Raw genomic sequence first — 19,508 nt, 5'->3', positions numbered from 1 at the left:
GCATACATGTCAGTGTACTGTACTGCATACTGTAGTACATATGTGTCATGTACTGTACTGCATACTGTACTGCATACTGTAGTACATACTATGTGCCATGTACTGTATTGCATACATGTCAGTGTACTGTACTGCATACTGTAGTACATACATGTCAGTGTACTGTACTGCATACTGTAGTACACACTATGTGTCATGTATTGTACTGCATACATGTCAGTGTACTGTACTGCATACTGTAGTACATACTATGTGTCATGTACTGTACTGCATACATGTTGGTGTACTGTACTGCATACTGTAGTACATATATTAGTGTACTGTACTGCATATTGTAGTACATATGTGTCATGTACTGTACTACATACTGTTGTACATATGTGTCATTTACTGTACTGCATACTGTACTGCATACATGTCAGTGTACTTTACTGCATACTGTAGTACATATGTGTCAGTGTACTGTACTGCATACTGTAGTACATATGTGTCGTGTACTGTACTGCATACTGTAGTACATGTGTTGTGTACTGTACTGCATACTGTAGTGCATATGTGTTGTGTACTGTACTGCATACTGTAGTACATATGTGTTGTGTACTGTACTGCATAATGTAGTACATATGTGTCAGTGTACTGTACTGCATACTGTAGTACATACTATGTGTCATGTACTGTACTGCATACATGTCAGTGTACTGCACTGCATACTGTAGTACATATGTGTCATGTACTGTACTGCATACTGTAGTATATATATCAGTGTACTGTACTGCATACTGTAGTGCATATGTGTCATATACTGTACTGCATACTGTAGTACATATGTGCCAGTGTACTGTACTGCATACTGTAGTACATATGTGCCAGTGTACTGTACTGCATACTGTAGTACATATGTGCCAGTGTACTGTACTGCATACTGTAGTACATATGTGCCAGTGTACTGTACTGCATACTGTAGTACATATGTGCCAGTGTACTGTACTGCATACTGTAGTACATATGTGCCAGTGTACTGTACTGCATACTGCAGTACATATGTGTTATGTACTGTACTGCATACTGTAGTACATATGTGTCGTGTACTGTACTGCGTACTGTAGTACATATGTATGAGTATGAACATGGCGGGTGAAAGGTTGCGGGTTGAAATCCGGGCTCAGGTCCAATCCACTGACCTGATTGGTGGCCAACTGGTGGCGTAGAAGGCCCCCAAGCACGCGTTCCAGCCCATGGAGGTCCATGTAGAGGTCCGCGTGTCCCGGTCCAGGTCCCGTGCAGTTCTCCGTGTCCGCATCTCCACGCTCCTGGCTGGAAACCTGATGCAGGAAACGCTGGACCTCCTGGCCCCACCCTCCCCGCCCGGCTGCGGCGCACGTGGAGCCGGGAGAAGAAAGGTAGAGGACGCAGCCGGCGGCTAAGGCGGCTAACTGCGAGGCGTCCACGGCGTCCACGGCGTCGCCTTCGTGCGGCTTGGGGAGGATCTGGCGGACAGCGTCTGAGAGGTTACACTGGAAAACATGGAGGTCTTCCATCAGCTCCTCGCCATTGTTAGCATGCTAGGGTTTACGTAATGTTTACTTCTGGACTTGGGTCGCCGTGGCAACGCCAACATTGGCCCTTTGATTCCTTTTTATTCCTTTATGGGACCTCTCCCTCGCCAGTGAACGCACCATTCGGGACTTTTATTTAACGCTCTTATCTCTTGATTTCTCACGCTCGGCAACTTCCACTCATGAGGTCAGGCTGACATGTGGTGGGTTCAAGGACTTGGGCCCGTGTCTCGCTCACCTTATGGTTCCTCAGGTCAACACGCATCATAAGACCATGAAGATCTTTATCGGCAGAGGAAAGTCCACTTGTTGTTTCAAACCCTGGATATACGCCAATGGTAGGTAAATATATATACGCCAATGGTAGGTAAATATATATACGCCAATGGTAGGTAAATATATATACGCCAATGGTAGGTAAATATATATACGCCAATGGTAGGTAAATATATATACGCCAATGGTAGGTAAATATATATACGCCAATGGTAGGTAAATATATATACGCCAATGGTAGGTAAATATATATACGCCAATGGTAGGTAAATATATATACGCCAATGGTAGGTAAATATATATACGCCAATGGTAGGTAAATATATATACGCCAATGGGAGCACCCCCACGCCTAGCACGACCATACGATAATCCATATAAATAGATAATGATTACCAATATAGGTAAATATATATATATATCAATGGGAGCACCCTCATACGACCATACGATACTTATACATATAAATAGATAATGATCACCAATATAGGTAAATATATATATATATCAATGGGAGCACCCTCATACGACCATACGATACTTATACATATAAATAGATAATGATCACCAATATAGGTAAATATATATATATATATCAATGGGAGCACCTCCACGCCTAGCACGGCCATACGATAATCTATATAAATAGATAATGATTACCAATATAGGTAAATATATATATATCAATGGGAGCACCCCCACGCTTAACAAAGCCATGTAATACTCAATCTATATAAGTAGATAATGATCATGAATATAGGTAAAAATATAAGTATACAATACTCAATCTATTTGAGTAGATATTGATCAATATAGGTACAAATATATGGGAATGGTAAAGAATGGTAAAAATATACAGCAACGGTAGCACCCCCACGCCTAGCAAAGCTATACAATAATCTATATAAGTAGATAATGATAACCGCAATAGGTACAAATATATGGCAATGGTAAAGAATGGCAAAAATAATGTAATATATGTATATATATATGTATATATATATGTATATATATATATATATATGTGTGTGTGTGTGTGTATATATATATATATATATATATATATATATATATATATATATATATATATATATATATATATATATATATATATATATATATATATATATATATATATAACAATAACAGCAGCACCCCATGCCTAGTAAGGCCGTACAATAATCTATATGAGTAGATAATGATCATGAATATAGGTACAAATATATGGCAACAGTAGCGCCCCCACGCCTAGCAAAGCCATATAATAATCTATATAAGTAGATAATGATAACCGCAATAGGTACAAATATAAGTATACAATACTCAATCTATATAAGTAGATAATGATCACCAATATAGGTATAAATATATGGCAATGGTAAAGAATGGCAAAAATATATGTATATATATATATATGTATATATATTGTATACTTATATATAACGGTAGCACCCCATGCCTAGCAAGGCCATATAATAATCCATATGAGTAGATATTGATCACCAATATAGGTACAAATATATGGCAATGGTAAAGAATGGCAAAAATATATGCAATATATATATATGTAATATATATATATAAACGGTAGCACTCCAAGGCCATACAATAATCCATATGAGTAGATAATGATCATGAATATAGGTAAAAATATGGCAATGGTAAAGAATGGTAAAAATATACGTCAACTGTAGCACCCATGCCTAGCAAAGCCATACAATAACCATAATCCATATGACTATATAATGATGCCAACATAAGTAAAGCCCCCAACTGCAGCTGACCAAGGGAATATAAGAGGAAATATAATAATAATAATAATAATAATAGTATATAATAATACCAACAGTAGTTCCAAACTAGCAAGTTCTATTGAAGCATCGTCAAGGTGAGACCTGCGCTTTGTGGAGAAAAGGAATGTTTGCCTTTTATGGCGGCGTGGCCAAGCTATCAGCGTTCGGACCTCGATCTCCCGGCGCCGCCTGGGGCCGAGGCTCCAATAAGAAGGTACCTTTTCACACGGCCCTTCTCCGCACTGCACACGGCTCTCCAGCGTATTAAAGAGCACGTCCAGCCACTCCTCGCTCAGGAAGCCGTGCGTGGAGGGCAGCAGGCCGGCCAGAGATCCGTACGCCTCATCCGCCGTGGGGCACGCCGGCGCAGCACCCGAGGCGCCCCAGGGGGCCAAGAGGGCCACAAGGAGGAACATGGTACCCTGACACCTAAACATCGGGAACAGGCGGCAGCTCGAGCGCTTCTGATGTATACGTTGATCCGCATTGAGCTGTGGACACTCAGCTCAGGTCCTTATCAGATCCCGGGAACCTCGGGACCGGGACTCTGGATGGTGATTGGCTGAGAGGCGCCTGTGTCGTCCTATGACTGCCTTTTAATGCTATACTAGCACCCGGGGGCCTCAGCACCTTTCCTTCAGTGCTGCGCCATCATGGACACAGCCAGCTAGCATAGCATGCTAGCATGTTACGAGCTGCTATAGAAAGCCTTTAATGATTGACAGGTGGTGGACCCATCAGTACTGAATCAGTACTAGCAAACCAAACAAAGAAAGACCACCAAAATAGTGGCGAGTGTGCATGGTATGCTGCTTCCTGGTGGGAACTTGGAAAAACCGGAATCGCTCCTTTGGACTGGAGAGAAGCGAGAGGATCTGGCCAAGCGTGAAGTCATGACAGTGCATGGTATGCGTCCAGAAACAGACCCCAAATCAGATTGTGATGACACGCACCGACGGCGTCTCTGACCTTTAGCGGCGTCGTAAACGCTGAGGGGGTTGATGATTGTCCCTCCTCGGGATTTCGACACCACGGCGGCGACAACACACCTTCACAGCGGGGGGAGGCGGGTGCAGTCACGATAGTGCATGATATGCCGTGATATGACGGTAACTGCCATCACGGGGACCTGATGGCGCTACTGGCAGGGACCGGGGAGGAGCGATGCACCTGGAAATCCAGCGGAGGGCGCTGCTTCCCAAGTCCATCCTTGCCAGCCACCGGTGAGGAATACCACATGTGGAATCAACGTGAGGTTTGTTGTGGTCTGTCAGTATGGTCAGTACGGGCGGCCATTGTGGGGCACTGGGCGGTCCACAAGTCCTGCCATCAAAGCCGTCATGTGTCAAACATGACAGCGTGGAAGGATATCCGCGTGATTGGCTGCACATCTTCGACAAACTGCTTCTGGCCTGGGACCCCGGACATCTGTCCGCCCGGCACCCACCCCCCCCCGGCCCCAACCCCTCAACCCACGTTGCTAATCCTCCAAGTGTCCACTGACCCGTTTTCACTGCCTCGTTGTGGCGTCAGCTGCTGTCATTCAAACCTGTGGATGTTCTCAACGCACACATTCAGCAAGTTCCTCTGCCCCCCTTCCGACCCCCCACCCCCCAGTACACTGTACTGCAGTTAGTCCTGGGTCTAAAGGGGCTGTAGGGTTCCGGGGGGCATGACTGACTTCCACGCTCACCAATTCCTTCAAGTGTTTTTTTTTTTTTTCACGTTTACTACTGAAGAACTCCTAAAGGGTCTCGAACGCTACTCTTCCTCAACAACAACCCCCCCGCTAGTGCGAGCACTCGTGTACCCGCTCCCCGCCTGGCCCCAGCCCTACTTTTCTGTCTCCGCCTGATGTTTCCATTACAGAAATAAAAGCATGACGGCTAATCCACTTATATGTTCCCTGGACGACACACACACAATAACACACACACACACACACACACACACACACACACACGTATATACTTCATGCTTATGGGTAACTATAGGCAGCCCAAGCCACCCCCCCCCAACCCCCCACCAAGTAGCTCGTCGTCCTTCCTGTGGAGCAAAGATAGGAGGAATTGAGGAGCACTGGGTTGGGGGTGGGGGTGGGGGGTGGGGATGGGGGGGGTTATATGAGTGTTAAGTAAGACATTAAGGAGATCTCATTGTGATGCCTTCAAGCTCACCTTGTATTTTATCATTTCCCACCGTAGGAACATCACTAAGACTCCATTTTGCCTTCAGTACAAATAGAGGTCAGATTCCCAACTCCGTCCCATCATTCCATATTCCATCATTCTATCACTAATGGGCTCTAGTCAGAACCTGACCCCATCCCACCCTGAAGGACGTCTCCGGGGGGGGGGGGCGTCAAGCAGCGAGCACATCAGTGCTCGTACTTCGGTGTACGAGTGTTTGAGGATGAGGATGTTGGTTGGAGATGATGAGGTAATCTGCATCCTCGTTGGGAATACCGGGCATTCATGTCATATTTTGGGGCCTAACACTAATCCTAGTCCGGGAATTCTGCCTAGCAACAAGTGACCAAGCGCATTTGTGCAAAACCTCACTTGTGCTCCTTGTGCAGGAACTGGACTAGAGAGTCCGGGTTCTGCATGGAGACCAGCATTCTAAGCAGGCTTTCTCTTAAGCACACACACATGCACACGTGCGCACACACACACACACACACACACACACACACACACTTTGGTCAAATGTTAATGATTTACTAATTCCGAGCGTTAAGTCTCTGGCTGTTAAAAATTCCTGTCCAGCTTTTGACGGGAGGAGAAGGAATTAAAAAAGCAGCACTTGACTTTAAAATAATAACCACGTCATGGTCTGATTGCCCCCCCCCCCCATATTTAAGTCAGTGGAGTGGCAAATGAGGGACGCCGGCACGGTGGCGGCACGGTGGCGGCACGGTGAACCAGGCCAGACGGCAAAGGAAGGAAGGATGGAGGAATGAAGAGGAAGATGGATGCCAGCCTTTCACCTCCTGCCGCCGCCATTCCCGCCCCAAATGCACGAACTGGACCCTTAGCAGTCACATGACTCCACACCCTTTGACCCCGTCCCAAAGGATCCTTTGTGAGTAGATCAGCACTTCCTGCTCTTTAAACGTGTTGCTTTACTGCACCATGAAAACAAGATGGAAATAAACGGCTATTGCCCCCAAGGACCCTGGTGGACTTCGCTAGGGTGGCTGGGTGGCGCCATGGGAACCACACGTGGCTTTACAGCGCCCCCTAGTGGCCCCACACGGGAGCTGTAGCATTTGAAGTAAAGTACAGCACTATTACCGAGTATTTTCTATCATTGGTCTTGGCTCATACGACTGTAGGGGTGTTACTTCCTGTCTGGGTGACTCTAATCACATTAAAAGCTGCATTTCCAAGATTGTAATCAGGTTGTCTATGCCAAGTACAAGTACTAGTACTAGTACAGGGGTGGGCCGCATTGATATAACAAAATTTTCGGGGGGGGGGCAGACTATATATTTTAAACGTAACAGTCCACCTGGTATTATTGTATCTGTAAAATTGTCATGCAATCTGCTATTATTATTTATTATTTTATATTTATATTTAAATATTTTAAAAATAATAAAATATTATAATAATTACAATATAATTAAAATAATAATTATTATATTATTATTATGTAAAATATGCAAATATAACAATATTATTATATATAATTAATATAATAATTAGCATTAATATAATAAATATAATAATCATAATAGTTATAATAATATAATAATTATTATTTTAATTTTTATTATTATTATGCTTGTGTCTCTTTTTTCAGGAGCACTTTGTAAACAACAGACCATGTCAAACAACGAAATTGATACAACCATCAAAAGGTTGGCTCAGGCCATGATGCCAGGTTGTATGTTGACTTTAAATTAAATACTTTGGAAAGATTGGGCGGGCCGTATTCAAACACTTGGCGGGCCGGATGTGGCCCCCGGGCCGTAGTTTGCCCACCCCTGGTCTTGGCTCATACGACTGTAGGGGTGTTACTTCCTGTCTGGGTGACTCTAATCACATTAAAAGCTGCATTTCCAAGATTGTAATCAATTACTAGTACCAGTACATAAACAGGGTATTATTGTACACACTTGACCTTTGATAGACTGGCTAGTAGCCAGCAGGAATATGTAGGAGTATGTAGGAATATGCAGGAATATGCAGGAATATGTAGGAATATGTAGGAATATGTAGGAATATGTAGGAATATGTAGTATCCGTGTGGAGAAGGGAAGAGCTGGAGTTTGCATGAAGTATGCAGACTGACTCCCAAGTATTATCCCCCCCCCCCCCCCCCCCGCTGCCACTCAAATCTCTGCAACAGTCAAGACGGGCTTCGCCACAAATAACACTTCTCCACCGTCCTCACGGCTTTGAACCATCTCCTAAAACAAGCAAGGCTGACCTTTGACCTTTAACCCTTCCCACTAATTCTCCAAGGAAGTCGAGGCAAACGTCCTTAAGGGATCAAAGTCTGTGTGAGTGTGTGTGTGTGCGTGTACATGTGTGTGCGTGTACATGTGTGTGCGTGTACATGTGTGTGCGTGTACATGTGTGTGTGTGCGTGCATGCAACAAGGCCGTCCAGGTTGCCAGGTAATTAAAATATGTTTCTTACTGCTGATTTGATATGGAAATTTAACAGCTAACATCTGGACAAGACAGGTATGAGTGAGTGTGTGTGTGTGTGTGTGTGTGTGCGTGTACATGTGTGTGTGCACGTACATGTGTGTGTGTGCGCGTGTAAGGTGATGAATCTCTGTGGAACATCATAACACAAAAAAGAAGACATCTTCAATCAAAGATCATTAAAGCTGAATGTCAGGAAATTAATTATGATGCTACACACACACACACACCCACACGTCCACACAACTACACACACACACACAACTACACACACACACACACCCACACAGGTGAGCACCCAATGACCTTTGCACTTGCCATGGGAGTAGAGGGCGTTGCTCCCCAGTAAACGATGACATCATCATGTGTGACATGCTGAGTCGTGGTTCTGCAGGGGCGTCCAAAGTGCAGCTTGGAGGGGGAGGGGGGGAGGGGGGCATTCTTCCACACCAAACTCTTCCAAGCATGCCTTGCTTTAGGCTGCTTCCTATAAGAAAAAGCAGTTTTTGTTGATGTTCTATCCTCCATAGTAGAGCAGGCTGATGCTGTTTTTATTGATGTTCTATCCTCCATAGTAGAGCAGGCTGATGCTGTTTTTGTTGATGTTCTATCCTCCATAGTAGAGCAGGCTGATGCTGTTTTTGTTGATGTTCTATCATCCATAGTGGAGCAGGCTGATGCTGTTTTTGTTGATGTTCTAGCCTCCATAGTAGAGCAGGCTGATGCTGTTTTTGTTGATGTTCTATCCTCCATAGTAGAGCAGGCTGATGCTGTTTTTGTTGATTGTTGATGTTCTATCCTCCACGGTAGAGCAGGCTGATGCTGTTTTTGTTGATGTTCTATCCTCCATAGTAGAGCAGGCTGATGCTGTTTTTGTTGATGTTCTATCCTCCATAGTAGAGCAGGCTGATGCTGTTTTTGTTGATGTTCTATCCTCCACGGTAGAGCAGGCTGATGCTGTTTTTGTTGATTGTTGATGTTCTATCCTCCACGGTAGAGCAGGCTGATGCTGTTTTTGTTGATTGTTGATGTTCTATCCTCCATGGTAGAGCAGGCTGATGCTGTTTTTGTTGATGTTCTATCCTCCACGGTAGAGCAGGCTGATGCTGTTTTTGTTGATGTTCTATCCTCCACGGTAGAGCAGGCTGATGCTGTTTTTGTTGATGTTCTATCCTCCACAGGTAGAGCAGGCTGATGCTGTTTTTGTTGATGTTCTATCCTCCATAGTCGAGCAGGCTGATGCTGTTTTTGTTGAGGTTCTATCCTCCATAGTAGAGCAGGCTGATGCTGTTTTTGTTGATGTTCTATCCTCCATAGTAGAGCAGGCTGATGCTGTTTTTGTTGATGTTCTATCCTCCACAGGTAGAGCAGGCTGATGCTGTTTTTGTTGATGTTCTATCCTCCACAGGTAGAGCAGGCTGATGCTGTTTTTGTTGATGTTCTATCCTCCATAGTAGAGCAGGCTGATGCTGTTTTTGTTGATGTTCTATCCTCCATAGTAGAGCAGGCTGATGCTGTTTTTGTTGATGTTCTATCCTCCACGGTAGAGCAGGCTGATGCTGTTTTTGTTGATGTTCTATCCTCCACGGTAGAGCAGGCTGATGCTGTTTTTGTTGATTGTTGATGTTCTATCCTCCACGGTAGAGCAGGCTGATGCTGTTTTTGTTGATTGTTGATGTTCTATCCTCCATGGTAGAGCAGGCTGATGCTGTTTTTGTTGATTGTTGATGTTCTATCCTCCATAGTGGAGCAGGCTGATGCTGTTTTTGTTGATGTTCTATCCTCCATGGTAGAGCAGGCTGATGCTGTTTTTGTTGATGTTCTATCCTCCATGGTAGAGCAGGCTGATGCTGTTTTTGTTGATGTTCTATCCTCCATGGTAGAGCAGGCTGATGCTGTTTTTGTTGATGTTCTATCCTCCATAGTAGAGCAGGCTGATGCTGTTTTTGTTGATGTTCTGTCCTCCATAGTAGAGCGGGCTGATGCTGTTTTTGTTGATGTTCTATCCTCCATAGTAGAGCAGGCTGATGCTGTTTTTGTTGATGTTCTATCCTCCATGGTAGAGCAGGCTGATGCTGTTTTTGTTGATGTTCTATCCTCCATAGTAGAGCAGGCTGATGATTTTGTTGACGTTCTATCCTCCATAGTAGAGCAGGCTGATGATTTTGTTGACGTTCTATCCTCCATAGTAGAGCAGGCTGATGCTGTTTTTGTTGATGTTCTATCCTCCATAGTAGAGCAGGCTGATGCTGTTTTTGTTGATGTTCTATCCTCCATAGTAGAGCAGGCTGATGCTGTTTTTGTTGATGTTCTATCCTCCATAGTAGAGCAGGCTGATGCTGTTTTTGTTGATGTTCTATCCTCCATAGTAGAGCAGGCTGATGATTTTGTTGACGTTCTATCCTCCATAGTAGAGCAGGCTGATGATTTTGTTGACGTTCTATCCTCCATAGTAGAGCAGGCTGATGATTTTGTTGACGTTCTATCCTCCATAGTAGAGCAGGCTGATGCTGTTTTTGTTGATGTTCTATCCTCCATAGTAGAGCAGGCTGATGCTGTTTTTGTTGATGTTCTATCCTCCATAGTGGAGCAGGCTGATGCTGTTTTTGTTGATGTTCTATCCTCCATTAGTAGAGCAGGCTGATGCTGTTTTTGTTGATGTTCTATCTTCCATAGTAGAGCGGGCTGATGCTGTTTTTGTTGATGTTCTATCCTCCATAGTAGAGCAGTCTGATGCTGTTTTTGTTGATGTTCTATCCTCCACAGGTAGAGCAGGCTGATGCTGTTTTTGTTGATGTTCTATCCTCCACAGTAGAGCAGGCTGATGCTGTTTTTGTTGATGTTCTATCCTCCATAGTAGAGCAGGCTGATGCTGTTTATGTTGATGTTCTATCCTCCATAGTAGAGCAGGCTGATGCTGTTTTTGTTGATGTTCTATCATCCATAGTGGAGCAGGCTGATGCTGTTTTTGTTGATGTTCTAGCCTCCATAGTAGAGCGGGCTGATGCTGTTTTTGTTGATGTTCTATCCTCCATAGTGGAGCAGGCTGATGCTGTTTTTGTTGATGTTCTATCCTCCACGGTAGAGCAGGCTGATGCTGTTTTTGTTGATGTTCTATCCTCCATAGTGGAGCAGGCTGATGCTGTTTTTGTTGATGTTCTATCCTCCATAGTGGAGCAGGCTGATGCTGTTTTTGTTGATGTTCTATCCTCCATAGTAGAGCAGGCTGATGCTGTTTTTGTTGATGTTCTATCCTCCATAGTAGAGCAGGCTGATGCTGTTTTTGTTGATGTTCTATCCTCCATAGTAGAGCAGACTGATGCTGTTTTTGTTGATGTTCTATCCTCCATAAGTAGAGCAGGCTGATGCTGTTTTTGTTGATGTTCTATCCTCCATGGTAGAGCAGGCTGATGCTGTTTTTGTTGATGTTCTATCCTCCATAGTGGAGCAGGCTGATGCTGTTTTTGTTGATGTTCTATCCTCCATTAGTAGAGCAGGCTGATGCTGTTTTTGTTGATGTTCTATCCTCCATAGTAGAGCAGGCTGATGCCGTTTTTGTTGATGTTCTATCCTCCATTAGTAGAGCAGGCTGATGCCGTTTTTGTTGACGTTCTATCCTCCATAGTAGAGCAGGCTGATGCTGTTTTTGTTGATGTTCTATCCTCCATAGTAGAGCGGGCTGATGCTGTTTTTGTTGATGTTCTATCCTCCATAGTAGAGCAGGCTGATGCTGTTTTTGTTGATGTTCTATCCTCCATAGTAGAGCAGGCTGATGCTGTTTTTGTTGATGTTCTATCCTCCATAGTAGAGCAGGCTGATGCTGTTTTTGTTGATGTTCTATCCTCCACAGGTAGAGCAGGCTGATGCTGTTTTTGTTGATGTTCTATCCTTCATAGTGGAGCAGGCTGATGCTGTTTTTGTTGATGTTCTATCCTTCATAGTGGAGCAGGCTGATGCCGTTTTTGTTGATGTTCTATCCTCCATAGTGGAGCAGGCTGATGCTGTTTTTGTTGATGTTCTATCCTCCATAGTAGAGCAGGCTGATGCTGTTTTTGTTGATGTTCTATCCTCCATAGTAGAGCAGGCCGATGTCAACAGGCGGACAAAGTGTCATCAAATAAAGCAACCCGTGTATTCTTCTTGTGCACTGTTGCACAGCGCTATCGCCATGGCAACCAGACAGTGGAAGGCTTTGTGAAGATACAGTGTGTGTGTTTTTTTTTCTAATATTTTCTAATCCTGGACCAATTAGTTTCAGTCTGAGATGGAGAGAAGGAACGTCTCTCCTTGATGATTTCTCTCACCTCAGAAATCATTCTCTGTTTGATAAAGTTACATTTTTTGGCCTTTAACATGAACATCCAATTAGCTGTGGGGGGGGGGGGGGGGCAACACCACCAGGAACAATAGTGTATTATTAATGCTGCTAAACACAGTCGTGTGTGGGGATGTTAAAACTATCCATTAACTTCCGCTTCCGTTTCCTCGGTGGCCCTCAGGCGTGTGTGTGTGTGTGTGTGTGTGTGTCCTGGTAGATGTGACACACACACACACACACACACACACACACACACACGGAGCGCGTCGGAGGAGCGTAGCTCAGTGGGAGTACAAGACGATACCTCTGGGGGCTGACGCACGCCCGCTGCAGCAGATTGGCACCGATGCACACAAACATGAACTTTTCAACTTGGTGCAGCGAGGCAGACGACACTAGCGACTCCTAGCCTGCTTTTGGTTTTTTCCCCCACCTCAGACTCTCCTGTCAGCGGCGTTGGGGGGGGGGGGGGGGGGGGGTGCGGATTAGCAAAAGGTGAAGCGTGCTTGAAAAGGGCTGACGCCTCTAACACCGTGTTACTCCCGCTCACGTCTTCCATGCGATCCTGCGACGATGCTATCATGTTAACAGCAGCAGGAGACTAATGCTCATTTGCTGCTAAAAGCTAAATGCTAATATAACATCCCTCGTTTATCACGGGACTCACAGACCCCACCGTGACAAGTCAATCACCGCAACGAATGGGATTGAATATTAACGCAGGAGAGCATAGAAAACCTGTTTATGATCAAATTAGAGCCCCGTAGACACAAAATAGCACCCCTATATCACCGTCACCGCAAAGAATGGGATTGAATATTGATGCAGGAGAGCATAGAAAACCTGTTTATGATCAAATTAGAGCCCCGTAGACACAAAATAGCACCCCTATATCACCGTCACCGCAAAGAATGGGATTGAATATTAATGCAGGAGAGCATAGAAAACCTGTTTATGATCAAATTAGAGCCCCGTAGACACAAAATAGCACCCCTATATCACCGTCACCGCAAAGAATGGGATTGAATATTAACGCAGGAGAGCATAGAAAACCTGTTTATGATCAAATTAGAGCCCCGTAGACACAAAATAGCACCCCTATATCACCGCTACACTCCTGTTATTCTTTGCGTTGACCATTCTTGTTGTTTATGAGTGCTACTGGTGAAGCTAAGTGCTAAGTGTAACCCATGGATTAATGCAGGAGAGCATAGAAAACCTGTTTATGATCAAATTAGAGCCCCGTAGACACAAAATAGCACCCCTATATCACCGTCACCGCAAAGAATGGGATTGAATATTAACGCAGGAGAGCATAGAAAACCTGTTTATGATCAAATTAGAGCCCCGTAGACACAAAATAGCACCCCTATATCACCGTCACCGCAAAGAATGGGATTGAATATTAATGCAGGAGAGCATAGAAAACCTGTTTATGATCAAATTAGAGCCCCGTAGACACAAAATAGCACCCCTATATCACCGTCACCGCAAAGAATGGGATTGAATATTAATGCAGGAGAGCATAGAAAACCTGTTTATGATCAAATTAGAGCCCCGTAGACACAAAATAGCACCCCTATATCACCGTCACCGCAAAGAATGGGATTGAATATTAATGCAGGAGAGCATAGAAAACCTGTTTATGATCAAATTAGAGCCCCGTAGACACAAAATAGCACCCCTATATCACCGTCACCGCAAAGAATGGGATTGAATATTAATGCAGGAGAGCATAGAAAACCTGTTTATGATCAAATTAGAGCCCCGTAGACACAAAATAGCACCCCTATATCACCGTCACCGCAAAGAATGGGATTGAATATTAATGCAGGAGAGCATAGAAAACCTGTTTATGATCAAATTAGAGCCCCGTAGACACAAAATAGCACCCCTATATCACCGTCACCGCAAAGAATGGGATTGAATATTAATGCAGGAGAGCATAGAAAACCTGTTTATGATCAAATTAGAGCCCCGTAGACACAAAATAGCACCCCTATATCACCGTCACCGCAAAGAATGGGATTGAATATTAACGCAGGAGAGCATAGAAAACCTGTTTATGATCAAATTAGAGCCCCGTAGACACAAAATAGCACCCCTATATCACCGTCACCGCAAAGAATGGGATTGAATATTAACGCAGGAGAGCATAGAAAACCTGTTTATGATCAAATTAGAGCCCCGTAGACACAAAATAGCACCCCTATATCACAGTCACCGCAAAGAATGGGATTGAATATTAATGCAGGAGAGCATAGAAAACCTGTTTATGATCAAATTAGAGCCCCGTAGACACAAAATAGCACCCCTATATCACCGTCACCGCAAAGAATGGGATTGAATATTAATGCAGGAGAGCATAGAAAACCTGTTTATGATCAAATTAGAGCCCCGTAGACACAAAATAGCACCCCTATATCACCGTCACCGCAAAGAATGGGATTGAATATTAACGCAGGAGAGCATAGAAAACCTGTTTATGATCAAATTAGAGCCCCGTAGACACAAAATAGCACCCCTATATCACCGTCACCGCAAAGAATGGGATTGAATATTAATGCAGGAGAGCATAGAAAACCTGTTTATGATCAAATTAGAGCCCCGTAGACACAAAATAGCACCCCTATATCACCGTCACCGCAAAGAATGGGATTGAATATTAATGCAGGAGAGCATAGAAAACCTGTTTATGATCAAATTAGAGCCCCGTAGACACAAAATAGCACCCCTATATCACCGTCACCGCAAAGAATGGGATTGAATATTAACGCAGGAGAGCATAGAAAACCTGTTTATGATCAAATTAGAGCCCCGTAGACACAAAATAGCACCCCTATATCACCGTCACCGCAAAGAATGGGATTGAATATTAACGCAGGAGAGCATAGAAAACCTGTTTATGATCAAATTAGAGCCCCGTAGACACAAAATAGCACCCCTATATCACCGTCACCGCAAAGAATGGGATTGAATATTAATGCAGGAGAGCATAGAAAACCTGTTTATGATCAAATTAGAGCCCCGTAGACACAAAATAGCACCCCTATATCACCGCTACACTCCTGCTATTCTTTGCGTTGACCATTCTTGTTGTTTATGAGTGCTACTGGTGAAGCTAAGTGCTAAGTGTAACCCATGGATTAATGCAGGAGAGCATAGAAAACCTGTTTATGATCAAATTAGAGCCTCGTAGACACAAAATAGCACCCCTATATCACCGCTACACTCCTGCTATTCTTTGCGTTGACCATTCTTGTTGTTTATGAGTGCTACTGGTGAAGCTAAGTGCTAAGTGTAACTTATGGATACTCTGTATCGGAACCAGAGCATCCCTTATAATGACACAATGTGTTGTCATGTTTTCAGGCGTCATAGGAAGCAGTGAGGAGGGCCTTGGGCGAGATGATGATGTTTAAAAGGCACATCTGAGGGGGTCAAAGGTGAAAAAGGGGCTCAGCAGCCCCCCCCGACACACATCACAGCCATTGATTACTTGAAAGAAGCAAACTTATTATTTCACATTTAAGGTCAAATACAGAACAAAAAGAGTTTTCAGCTGTCAATCAAAATGGCGGCAGGTCCAACTGGCCATAGCAATAACGGATGTTTGTGTTTGATTTGGGTTCCGTTTATGTCCGCAAGGCGATGAGTGATAGCCGCTCATGCAACAACAAAAGAAACACACACACACACACACACACACACTATCCCCCATATGGAGCCCCTCCTGAGACAAAGCCAATGAGGGAGGCGTCCATATTATGATGTCATTGTGTGTGTGTGTGTGTGTGTGTGTGTGTGTGTGTGAGAGGCCGGTGCACCAGTCTGGAAATAGGGGACACATTAATCTTATTTGTCATAACCTGTCCCGTGAGACACTCGGACCCCCTCATCCCGTTTCCATACACACAGCCCCCCCCGCCCCCCCGGTGTCCTATCAGTATCTGCAGCGGCCAGAGAGAGTGAGGCTAATTACATGTGAGCGTTAAGACGCTGGAAACAAGACAAAGAGCATGCTGAGTGTGTGAGTGTGTGTGTGTGTGTGTGTGTGTGTGTGCGTGGCCTTTGTTTGTGGCCTTGCTGCTACACACTCAACACAAATGACTCTCCTCCCTCTCATCAGTCCGTGTTATGCGTCCGTCATGTGTGTGTGTGTGTGTGTGTGTCAGCAGGACAAGAGAGTAGTGACACGCCAGTACTTTTTAGTGTAGCATGAAGGAGTGAAAGAGAGAAAGTGGGCAAGTCCACGTGTCCACGTGTGGGTGGCAGGACGAGTACAAGGACCTGCTTGGTTTATGGAGTGAAAGTACTCAGGGCGCTTTAAAGTTAGAGATCTATCTGATCTATGTAATCTATTTGGGGTTCCTAAACGTCATCCCTCACTATGTCACTTTTTTTAAAACATAATGAGGAAATGATGGCCGTTCCTTGGTTGACTATACAGCCTGTTATTCGTAAAAAAAGCCAAGCTATATGTAGGATTATACGTAGTTATGTTATGAGACATGACGTTAGATGACATTACCTCACACTGCATGGAGATGGGCTACTGAGCCAAGAGTCCAGAACACATGCCATGGCCAACACGCACATGGCCGACACAGACATGGCCAACACGCACATGGCTGACATGGACATGGCCAACACGCACATGGCTGACATGGGCATGGCCGACACGGACATGTCATGGCTGAGACCGACACGCACATGGCCGACACAGATGTGCCATGGACGAGACCGACACACACATGGCCGACACGGCCACGCCATGGCCGAGACAGACACACACATGGTGGACACAGACATGGCCAACACGCACATGGCTGACATGGACATGGCCGACATGGACATGGCCGACACGGACATGTCATGGCTGAGACCGACACGCACATGGCCGACACAAATGTGCCATGGACGAGACCCACATGCCATGGCCAAGCCCGACACACACACGGCCAACACAGACATGCACATGGCCAACACGGACGTGCCATGGCCGAGACCGACACACACATGGCCGACACACACGTGCCATGGCCGAGACCGACGTGCCATGACCCAGGCCGGCACACACATGGCCGAGACAGACACGCCATGGCCGAGACAGACACGCCATGGCCGAGACAGACACGCCATGGCCGAGACAGACACGCCATGGCCGAGACTGACACGCCATGGCCGAGACAGACACGCCATGGCCGAGACAGACACGGCATGGCCGAGACAGACACGCCATGGCCGAGACAGACACGCCATGGCCGAGACAGACACGTCATGGCCGAGACAGACACGTCATGGCCGAGACAGACACGCCATGGCCGAGACAGACACGCCATGGCCGAGACAGACACGCCATGGCCGAGACAGACACGCACATGGCCGAGACTGACACGCCATGGCCGAGACTGACACGCCATGGCCGAGACAGACACGCACATGGCCGAGACAGACACGCCATGGCCGAGACAGACACGCCATGGCAGAGACAGACACGCCATGGCCGAGACAGACACGCCATGACCAAAACCGACGTTGTATTCTATTATTGTTACGTAGCCAGCCAACTGGAGGAGGTCTGGGTTGTCTGTTGCCCCATAAAAAGTCTTTTATTTGGACAATACACACTTTGTTGTTTATCTGCTGACATGTGGACATATGTAACGACTGTGATGATGATGATGTTGTGAAGTGTGTAGTGCAGTCCATATGTGTGTGTGTGTGTGTGTGTGTGTGTGTGAGGGAGAGAGAGAGAGAGAGAGAGAGACAGCTCGGGGGTTAATTAGAGAATAGTAAACAGAACACATGTGGCAGTTTAATATCCCTCTGCATTACAGCTCATTTCACAGCCCACCCGCTCTGGTGGTACTCTTCCTGTCGTGGGATGCTCCCTAGAAGCCGGGGTCATGGGCGTCCCTGCACCGCCCCCCCTCCCACAGGCAATACACTCCCCACCTGCCCCATCCCTTTACACACACACACAGCTGGTGCAGGTGTGTGTGTAGATGGGGGGTCATTTGAGGCAGATGAGCTGCTGTAGACCAGTCTGGGGCCCCGTCACATCATCAATATGAAAGAGATGGGGGCATGGAGGAATGGGCGGCTATTGTCTCCCGACTTCCATGCTTCTATATGCAGTCTTCCCGCCATCTAGTCACGCAGCTATCTGGCAACCGTGTGTGCACGATTCCTGTCTTGCCGTTCATGTGGCCATCTTTGACACCTTGGCCCATCAGTCCATTATATCAATCCATCCATCCATCCGTCCATCCATCCATCCGTCTATCCGTCCATCCATCCGTCTATCCATCCATCCATCCATCCATCCATCCATCCATCATTGACACCTTAGCCCATCAGTCCATTCTATCAATCATCCCTCCATTTGTCCAGTTGTCCAGTCATCCATCTATCCATCTGTCCATCCATCCAGCCATCCATCCGTCCATTTGTCCAGTCACCCAACCATCCATCCATCCCTCTACCATCCATGTATCATTGACACCTTAGCCCATAAGTCCATTATATCAATCCATCCGTCCATCCATCCATCCATCCATCCATCATTGACACCTTAGCCCATAAGTCCATTATATCAATCCATCCATCCATCCGTCCATCCATCCATCCATCCATCATTGACACCTTAGCCCATAAGTCCATTATATCAATCTATCCGTCCATCCGTCCATCCGTCCATCCGTCCATCATTGACACCTTAGCCCATAAGTCCATTATATCAATTCATCCGTCCAGTCATCCATCCATCTGTCGATCCAGCCAGCCATCCATCTATCCGTCCATTTGTCCGTCCGTCCATCCATGTATCATTGACACCTTAGCCCATAACTCCATTTCATCAATCCATCCAGCCATTTGTCCAGTCACCCATCCATCCATCA

The 19,508-nt window shown here is 45.4% G+C and overlaps 1 protein-coding gene across 4 annotated transcripts in view; it reads right to left on the bottom strand.

Moving 5' to 3' along the window:
* slc39a4 (solute carrier family 39 member 4) overlaps positions 1–19,508 on the bottom strand; it is a 59,282-nt gene that overhangs the window by 4,891 nt on the left and 34,883 nt on the right. For all 4 annotated transcript variants that reach the window (XM_058048084.1, XM_058048087.1, XM_058048086.1 and 1 more), the window contains one exon: positions 1,182–1,514. In XM_058048084.1, the coding sequence (XP_057904067.1) occupies positions 1,182–1,514 (333 nt within the window). The remainder of the gene's footprint in view (positions 1–1,181; positions 1,515–19,508) is intronic.

The sequence above is a fragment of the Doryrhamphus excisus genome, chromosome 14 (assembly GCF_030265055.1).
Source record: "Doryrhamphus excisus isolate RoL2022-K1 chromosome 14, RoL_Dexc_1.0, whole genome shotgun sequence".
Classification (NCBI taxonomy): Eukaryota; Metazoa; Chordata; class Actinopteri; order Syngnathiformes; family Syngnathidae; genus Doryrhamphus; species Doryrhamphus excisus.
The sequence above is the reverse complement of the archived record's forward strand: the minus strand, read 5'-3'. Positions and strand labels throughout refer to the sequence as shown.